At 44.4% G+C, this 9022-nt stretch overlaps 1 protein-coding gene across 1 annotated transcript; it reads left to right on the top strand.

Annotated features, from left to right (window-relative positions):
* The first annotated feature begins 1398 nt into the window (after positions 1-1398).
* On the top strand, positions 1399-8524 carry GEM (GTP binding protein overexpressed in skeletal muscle). Its single transcript, XM_074145379.1, has 4 exons — positions 1399-1735; positions 4900-4976; positions 5459-5663; positions 7301-8524. The coding sequence occupies exons 1-4, from the start codon at positions 1402-1404 to the stop codon at positions 7576-7578; spliced, it is 894 nt and encodes a 297-aa protein (XP_074001480.1). The 5' UTR covers positions 1399-1401; the 3' UTR covers positions 7579-8524.
* Positions 8525-9022: the final 498 nt, after the last annotated feature.

The raw sequence follows: 9022 nt of genomic DNA, 5'->3' as shown, positions 1-9022 counted from the left end.
TTAGATATATTTCTTGCTGACAAAGTTGCTGTAACTGGGACCATGCAAATGATCTCATTTTTCCCCCTAAGTACCGTGCATCACAGAGAAAGTGTCTCGTATGTGGTAATAAGTTCAGATAGAGTGTGCTTTTGCTGTCTATTTGTCCTATGTCCCGCTGTACATTTATTCACAGAAGTTTTAAGACAGTTTTGTGTGAAGTGGAATAACAATTTGTATGTGTTGTTTTGATGCTTTGCTATACTTTTTTTCATTCACCACCTATTATTCAGGTTTGAAAGTGCTCGGGTGCATTTTACAGACAATTATCCTGTTTACTCATAAGAAGAAGAGAGCTGAGATACATCAGCTATATGGCAAAAAACAAAATGTCTATATAACTGTCACTTTGGGAACTGGAATGCATCAAAGTAACTTTCCTAAAAATGGTAGCTGTTGGCCCGTGAGAATGACATCACTGTCCTCTGCCTCCAAGCAAGGCAAAATAGAGTTTGCTGAGTAAAAAGTAATTAAGAGCCATGCTCAGATAGGAAGAGTGAATCTAGGAAGAGTGAATCTATCTAGCTGATTGTGCTGTAAATGAAGTTGTTAATTTAATATCTGTAAATTTATGAGCTTTTTCTCCCAGTGCTACCTCCTGTAGCAGCTAGAACCCATACCTCCTCAGAAAAGCTGTTGGACTTGACTGTGTTCTCCCTCTTACTAGCCAAAAAGCCACTGTCTGAAGCCGAGTCATTCTTTGTTTACTCGGCTGTAGACAAGACTCAAATCCATCCCATCACAGCAAGACTTGCTTGCACGGCTCTTTTCTCAAATCAGGGTGCAGCGAGTGATGCCTTATTGCTTTCCCCAAAGTTTCAGCTCTTAACTGAGGCAAGGTGGAAGATGCTGTACACTCAGCTGCACTGGGAGTTGGAGGCAACTGCGACCAATGCTTCTGTTTGCCCCCAGTTAAGTACAAAGGATGGGGAGCAGTACCTGTAGGTGCTGCCTGTGCCGTAGGCTGCCTCTCAGCCGGGATGCAGCTCCTGCGTAGGACAGCTCTGGTGAATGCTGCCCCTTCCTCTTCCTCCTGGGACACAGCAGTGCCCCGCTGTCTCCGGGGCTGGGCTGCACCTGACACATCTGGGAGACTGTAAAGGCTAAACAAAGATAGGATTTAACGTATGAGGGTGGTATCATCCCTAGGAAAAAGCCTCTGACTCACTAACTAGAAATATTGCTTTGTGTACCAGCAACTATGACAGAGTGCAGAAAGTCTCACTTTTCTTTTGTTGCCTACTAGATCCCTATAGAAGAGCAGAATGTGCTGCCTTGAAGTTCATAAGACAACATTAATGCTTTTCTAAGTGTTTTGTGGGTAACACCTGTGACTCCCCTCTTTCTCACTAGGGCTAAATAATGACCCTCAACAACGTTACCATGCGTCGCACCCACAACAGCAGCCTGCAGCAGCAGCAGCAGCGGTGGAGCATCCCTGCTGACGGGAAGAATCTGCTGGTCCAGAAAGACTCCAACGAGTACAACCCGCAGAAGCGATACACCATCAGTCCCGATGAATACTACAGAAGGAGCTGGTCCTCGGAGTCGTCCGACTCCGTCATCTCCTCTGAGTCCGGCAGCAATTGCTACCGGGTGGTGCTGATCGGGGAGCACGGCGTGGGCAAGTCCTCGCTAGCCAACATCTTTGCCGGGGTGCATGACAGCATCGACAGCGACTGCGAAGTGCTAGGAGGTAAGTCGTGATGCCCCGGGGTGTCTGTGTTTGCTTACAGTCAGCCCTGCCAGTAGTAATTGGCACAGAAAATCAGACAAGGCCATTTAATCAAAAATCGAGGTAACAACTGTTTGGGTCTGATCATCAAAACTGATTCAATGCATGCATCTCTCTGAAGAAAACAAGAAAGCAAAATAAGATGAGTAAGATACTCACTAATGATGATTGAAAGTCTCTGAAAGTGAACAATTCAGATTCTCATGCTATTTTGTGTTAAAATACCTGTTGGAAGCTGCCTTATTGCTGCCTGTGATGATGTTACACAGGAGGTTGGTTCAGCTTTCATGCTGGTCCAACATTTGTGTCTCCACTGGCTCTGCAGGGCTGACTCCAGCTTTCTGTGGGGGAGAGAAAAACTGCAGGTCCTCACGGTCTACGAGAATGAAATGCTTCGATATAATATATAAAGAAAAAACCACTGCTGAGTCCTTCAATCACCTCCAAAATATTTGCCATCAGAAGTCATCTCAGCCTTTCGGTATAAACACAATACTTCAGGATAGGAATTTGGAATTTGAGTAAAATATACCTCCTTTCCCAGCATGGAATCCCCAGGGGAAAACCAGAGAAAGGTCCTTCAGCAGTGTAGAAATATCCCTATTGCCCAAGCAGGGGGGAAAGGCACAAGGTATAGGGTGGGGTTTTTTTTTATGCTTCCCCCTTGCTACCCTCCTCTGCTTTGTTTAGGATTGCAAAGTGGTCTTTAATCCCAAAGATCAGATCAGGCAGAAGGTGAAGCTGTGGCACCAAGCCCTGAGCTGTACTGTGTGTGAGGTGTCGATGTGGAGAGGCTGTGCTGCAACAGAGGTCCGCTGTGGCTCTAAGGAGGCAGACGCTGTCACCTTCGGAGGACAGGCAGGTTGCTGGCTGGTTTTGCTGGCAGCGTGAAGGACTCTCCTCATCCCTGCTGTGTCCCTTCCCTCTCCTGCCTCTACTCCCTTGGTGCCATGATGCCAGTGCTAAGCACAGGGAGCTTCTGGGCTTCTCTTTCAGCCCTCAGTGACGCACAGGCAGGACAGCTTTTTGTGTCTTCACCTCTCTGGTTAGGAGAGGTTTTACCCAGGATTTAATACAGCCCAGCATCAGGAAGACTGGACCCACATTTTCCTTGCTTGCTGTCACAGGCTGGGGGCACAGATCTTGGTGTTAGATTCCCCACAGAATCAGTCAGTACAGTCCCTCTGAATCAGTTACTCAGGTGTGCTTTATCTTCAGCTTCTACCACTGATTTTTCCTCTGATCCCACCAGCTCCTCAGCCTGGAGTGTCTCTGATGAAAGGTTTCCTACTGCTGCAGCAGCGAATGAGAGTAGGACCCTTGGGCAAGCAGTCAGAAAATGCAGCTGATCTGCTTCGCACACCCCTGTCAGACGGTTTTATCCTCCTCCATGCGAAGCCGTATAGTTCCTCTTTCATTCGCGCTCCCAGCAGTATTGCTTGGACCGTAGAGGTGACTGGCTTTTCAAGGCCAGCTCTGCTGAGGTATTGGAAAACTTGCTGTTGTTATATCTCTCTTTTTTCTTTTTTTTTTTTTTTTTTTTTTTTTAGTGTCAGCTTTGAAAGAAGCACGAGATGAACTAATTGCTCACTTTCAGTGTGTTTTATATCCTATTGAAGTTCCTTAGGATTGAGCAAGGTGCAAATCGGTGCTGAATGTCACTATTTGGGCATAATATTTTTAGGAGTGTGATTACATAGTTGTCACCTCTCCATGTGTAACACAGTGGGGAAGCGGTCCTCTGGATGTTGTCCTCTGGTGTACACGCAGATGCTCAGTCAGTTGAAGGAACTGTTCTCCAAACCTTAGCTTGCAAACTGGAAATTCTATTACAAGAGAGGATAGTTTCAGGGTAGCCAACTCGCAGAGGGAATACAGCTGCTTTTACAGACTGGCTTTGCTACTGACTGTAAGAATAATTTAACTTGTGAACACAAGTGTCATGCTATTGGGCCTGCAAGGGAAACTACCCCTTTTGACAAACTTTGCCTTTTTCATTTTAAGCTGTGTCAAGCCTGTCCTCTTTTTTTTTTTCTTTTTTTTTTATTTTATTTTAAATGTGAAATATTTTGGTCTCATTCTTTTGCATTGATTTAGATTCCTGGCTTGGAGGAAAGGCTCTGATTACAGTTTAGAGGAAAGTTCACTCCATTAATGCCCAACAGAAATTTTATGAAGCAAGGATTAAGATACAGTCCTATCTGCAAGCGTGGTTGGGACAGACCCCTTAAACACTGCAGTGAGAGGGGTGGTTTGCCCAGAAGCCCAAAGCCTGGCATTTTTCACTGACCGTCAACAAGATTAGAGATGGGTCCATATCCCATATTGCTCATCCAAATGTCCCCCGGTTCGGGGGAAAGAAGGAAGACTAGTATTTGAAGCAGAAGCAAGACTGGGATTTCACAAACGTTGATAGAAGTTATGAGTGGGAACAGCCCCCCCAGATCTAGGCAAAACTTTGTCACATGGCGCTTATAATCTAGGTATGAATTTTTGTGGCCTCGGTACAGAATAACTGAGCTGCTGTGGTTTGTTGATTCCTTTGCTTTTTGACATCAAAGGTAACGTGGCAAACTGCAAAATGGGGGAGAAGTAGGAGGCAGCTGAAGTCTCAGCCTCTCTAAAACTCACCAGCTCTTGTCTCACAACCCCCTGTCCTCATTGCTTGATAGGCTGTTAGCTGTATAGCTCTCAGCAGCAGTGACTGTTCACCCGTAAACTGTCCCTGCTAAAGCGAAAGCAAATATTTTCCATTACTCAGCCTCTCTGGACTCTGCAGCTCCCATGGGGCAAATGTTCAGCATTTGGTTATTTCTTCCACTGGTTCTATTTTCTCTCTCCCACATAAGATAAAGAGAATATCAGCCAAAATAATGAACATTTCGTTTCCTGATCTTTCAGCCTCCTTCATATATCATGGAAAGTAAGACAACCAGTAATGAACAGAGGGCAGGTTCAGTGGTGATGGAAATGAGGAAAGAACTGAATGTGAGCCAGCATAAAATTTGGCTCAATAACTTGAAACCTGAGCAAATTACACATATTCAGCTATTTTTTTTTTTTTTTGGTAATGTACATGATGCCACAAAATAATATATTACCAATCTTTCTGATTTTCTTTCCAGAAGACACGTATGAAAGAACCCTGATGGTGGATGGGGAAAGTGCAACCATTATACTGCTCGACATGTGGGATAATAAGGTACTTTAATTTGTTCTAGTTAAATGCCAAAACAAAAGCGCAGATGAATCACTGCTAATATCAAAAGTAGGCATCTTTTGGGGAAGAAAGTAGTTGTTTTCCATACTTTGACTTCAGGGAAAATATGGGATTAACCCCACCCGCACCCCAGGCCAAGCATGCCTAATAGCTCTGAAGCATGAGCCTGAGAAGCACAAGCCTTCTTTATTTTTTTAATGATAAAACAAAACTTTCAAGCTGTTTTCCAGACCGTGTTCATTCCAGTCTAAAGCCAGCACAATTAATTATTTGGGGGAAGTTTTGCCCTCCTTTGTGGTGAAGTATTCATACCATCACCGCATTGGAATTACTTTTAGTGTAACTGTGATTCAAACCGTACCCATTACAGTTACAGCAGGAATGTATTTGGATTCTCTAATGTTATACTTTCTAAGTAAAATCCGTTCTGGGCATAACAATGTCTGACCGTTTCGTTTGAACAGCGTGAGGGAGAATGGATTCGAGACCACTGCATGCAAGTGGGAGACGCATACTTGATTGTCTACTCCATCACAGACCGAGCAAGCTTTGAGAAAGCCTCGGAACTCAGAATACAGCTCCGCAGGGCACGCCAGAAGGAAGACATTCCCATTATTTTGGTTGGCAACAAAAGCGACCTTGTCAGGTGCCGCGAAGTGTCAGTGGCAGGTAAGGAAAGTGATGAGGATAAAACTGATCTAAACATTAAGAGTCATCTAGCAGCTTTTGAAGGAAATGCAGAGCTCTGGCTGAGGGATCAGGACTGCTGTGATCAGGACTGGGCAATAAAAGAGCAATAAAACAGCACAGAGTGGACCAGAGGGCAGAGGACTGGGAGGGGTCTGCCAGGTCCTTAAGCCTCCCTTGATAATGCTGTTACATATCAGATAATCCCTTTCCTAATTTTATTAAGTAACATCATAAAAGCAGCTTGAATTTCTTCCCTTCCAGCTCCTAGTGTAAGACCACTGCAGTATATGATATCTCTAGTAACCAGGAACCCTTTGGGCTTCCAATATGTGCTTGTGTATAACATGTTTAGCACCCTTTATTCTGCTGCCAAAGATGATTATCTCTACTTTTAACCAGTTCTCTCTCCTCCTTGATAACTTAAAATTCCCTCTTACCCTTTGTAGTCTAGGGAGGAACTGTGCACCTTTCAGGAGAGGTCTTGCTTTGGGATGCTGAAACAGCCCTCCCAGCTGCATACAAAAGAATAACCAACCTGTGCCGCTCTCCCAAAGCCTGGGGAGCACTAAGCCCACAAGCAGGAATAGAGAGACTGCTGGGAAAGCTGCTGCCGGTTCCCAAGGTCTGCAGTCAGTAATATCTCTTCTTGGAGAGCCTTCCCCGAGGCTTAGGTGACACTACGTAACAGACAGCAATGCATTAGATGATTTCATCTTGGCCCGTCAGAAACATGGGTTCCTCCATTTGGCATTTGCTTGTCTCTGCTGCCATTCTGCTCTTCTGTTTCCCTATCGATCTAGACTTCTTTTTTTCCACTGGGGATGTGCATGGTTCCTCTGTCACATTTGCCCCAAGTGAACTTGATGAACTGAGGAATACATCAGAAGCCCAGGGACGTCTTCTCATTCCTCTCTGTCCCACTTGAAAAATCTTTTGAAAGATGGCAGATGCATTAAAGTTATTTCAGTCATTGTGGTGATCAGTTCACGGCAAACCAGAAGACAGATTGGCTTGTGTGTGAAAGACAGCTGTCAAATTTAGGTTAGGTTCATGTAATTAAAGAGAAGAACTGTGATTTCAGATGTACCTCTGAAGCCACAGGCAGAGTTCTGCTTTTATTTAACAGTTTTGTAGATGTGTCTGTTCACACCAGGGTTGCTCCTGTCCCAAGACCCTGGTTTACACCCACAACCCACGGTGGAGGCTGGGTTCTGTCTCCTGTGGGGACAAGAGCTGTGCTGTGCGCATGGAGGGTGTTGTCATCCCCCTCTAATGCGACTTGAGGGAGTCTGCACGTAAGATGACCAGGTGGCTTTGAGTTATGGCTGACCTCTCAGCCTTCGTTGTCTCGTCGTGAGTCGGTCAGCCCCAGCTCCGTTCACAGCCGATGACAGGGACTGGGCTTCCTCCCCCCTCGCTGGGCAGGGAGTGTGACACACAGCAGACGAATCATTGGCTAGCAGGCAACATCGGGTGATTAAGGACTTATCCGTGACTATATTAGGCTTGAGGAATTCCCCCGGTGGCTCTGGCTCCCGGCACGTGGCAGCCTGCGGCCGCTTTGCCTCCCCCCTGCTCGTGACGCCTCGTGATATCTCCACCTTGCACTTTTGCAGAGGGACGAGCCTGCGCCGTCGTGTTTGACTGCAAGTTCATCGAGACCTCAGCAGCCGTGCAGCACAACGTGAAGGAGCTGTTCGAAGGCATCGTGCGGCAAGTCCGGCTCCGGAGGGACAGCAAGGAAAAGAACGAGAAGCGGCTGGCATACCAGAAACGGAGAGAGAGCATCCCCAAGAAAGCCAGACGGTTTTGGGGCAAAATAGTTGCCAAGAACAACAAGAACATGGCCTTCAAACTCAAGTCCAAGTCTTGCCATGACCTATCGGTACTTTAAGAACGTTGGACTCTGCCACAGCTTGTGGCATTTTGTGGACATTATCTAACTATGTCGTGGGACAATCAATCAATCTATATTAGATTGGGCTATCAAAGTGACTTAGGTTCACAGTTGTGATTGTGATGATACGTGCTGGCATAAGAACAGCACAGTGCATGGGAATATCTCTGTCTCTTTTTTTGTTGGTAGTTTTAAAAGAAAAGTATAGACCAGAATGACCCAAAGTTATGCTGGGAAGTGTTCTGGAATATGCTTCTTGTTTCTCCTCTCACCTTTGGATAATAGTGTAAGAACCTCGAACCGTCGTGACTTGGGAAGTGAATATTACACTCTTTAGTCTTTCTCCTTGTTATTATTATTTCTTTTTTAAAACTGTGTAAAGAATTGATGAACTGACTGGGGATTGGTCTTTTGCCAGTTGGCTGGTCAGGCTTGAGCACCCACAGCTGAAAAATCTGCATTTTTGTAGAATAGCCACCAAGACACTTTTTTATTTTTATTTCAAGGATTGGTTTTAATGAGTTTACACATCTCTTACTTTGAAAATATTTAAAGGAAAAATCCTATAATCAAACAAATTTTCCTCTCATATTTTCATGTTATGGGACTGTTTAAAAATCATAGTAAAATTAAAATTAAAGTGCAAGTTGTATCAAAGTGCATCAAGTGCAGGATGCCAAACCTTTATAAATCACCTGAGCTTTTTTAAAAAACCACATGGACTTCTTGTATCCAGCCTTGGCCTTTCTTTATGCCAGAGCTTGCTGTATTTATTGTTGTGCAAAATAACAAGCATTTTAATGTTGAGGGGAAATGTATTTATTACCAAGTTTCTTAAAAGAATAATGTTAATTTTATTACTGTTTTCTAATATCTTTTTTTTCAGATATGCAAGTTTTTACTTACATGCCTTGTAATAAAATAAATAAAATCTATGACTGCCTTTGAGCCTCAGTGGGAAATCCCTAAGAATCTTTTCAAGTTGAGAAAATATTTTGAATGCTGGACAAGACTGCTACATGACAAGTCCAGTGAGGATTCCTTACATCTCTGAACACAGGCTACTTAGCAACCTAGGATCACAAAGCAAGAATCACCCGCAGCCTCAAAGCTTTGAGTGCTCGGTATCCCTCATGTGCAAATGTGGTTGTGGTGGCAGAGATAAAAATAAATCATTCTTAAAAAAGGTATTTGGCCCTAAGCCTGAAAACACTTTAGAAATGTAGATGAGTACCCTTACCCGAATTTTGGAGATAAAGAAGAGAAATGCTACATTCAGGGACAGAAAGCAGGTAGCTGGCACTGTGTTCCTAATCCTCAATTACTGTTGGGCAGAATTGTGTTATTTTCCTCCTGACTATGCGTTTTTTTGAGGGTACACTGCAGAGTTCAAGGTAGAGGTACAGTCGTGACATTTTGCCTGCAGATGGCTCAGAAAAGC

This window comes from Numenius arquata, chromosome 3 (assembly GCF_964106895.1).
Source record: "Numenius arquata chromosome 3, bNumArq3.hap1.1, whole genome shotgun sequence".
NCBI classification, from domain to species: Eukaryota; Metazoa; Chordata; class Aves; order Charadriiformes; family Scolopacidae; genus Numenius; species Numenius arquata.
Note: the sequence above shows the minus strand (reverse complement) of the source record. Positions and strands in the feature narration are given on the sequence as shown.

What these genes read in the sequence shown, in the direction of transcription:
- GEM (XM_074145379.1), top strand. Translation starts at nt 1,402, where the DNA reads ATGACCCTCAACAACGTTACCATGCGTCGCACCCACAACAGCAGCCTG. An exon ending in TCGACATGTGGGATAATAAG is followed by an intron (nt 4,977 to 5,458) that starts GTACTTTAATTT and finishes TCGTTTGAACAG; the next exon opens with CGTGAGGGAGAATGGATTCG. An exon ending in CCGCGAAGTGTCAGTGGCAG is followed by an intron (nt 5,664 to 7,300) that starts GTAAGGAAAGTG and finishes GCACTTTTGCAG; the next exon opens with AGGGACGAGCCTGCGCCGTC.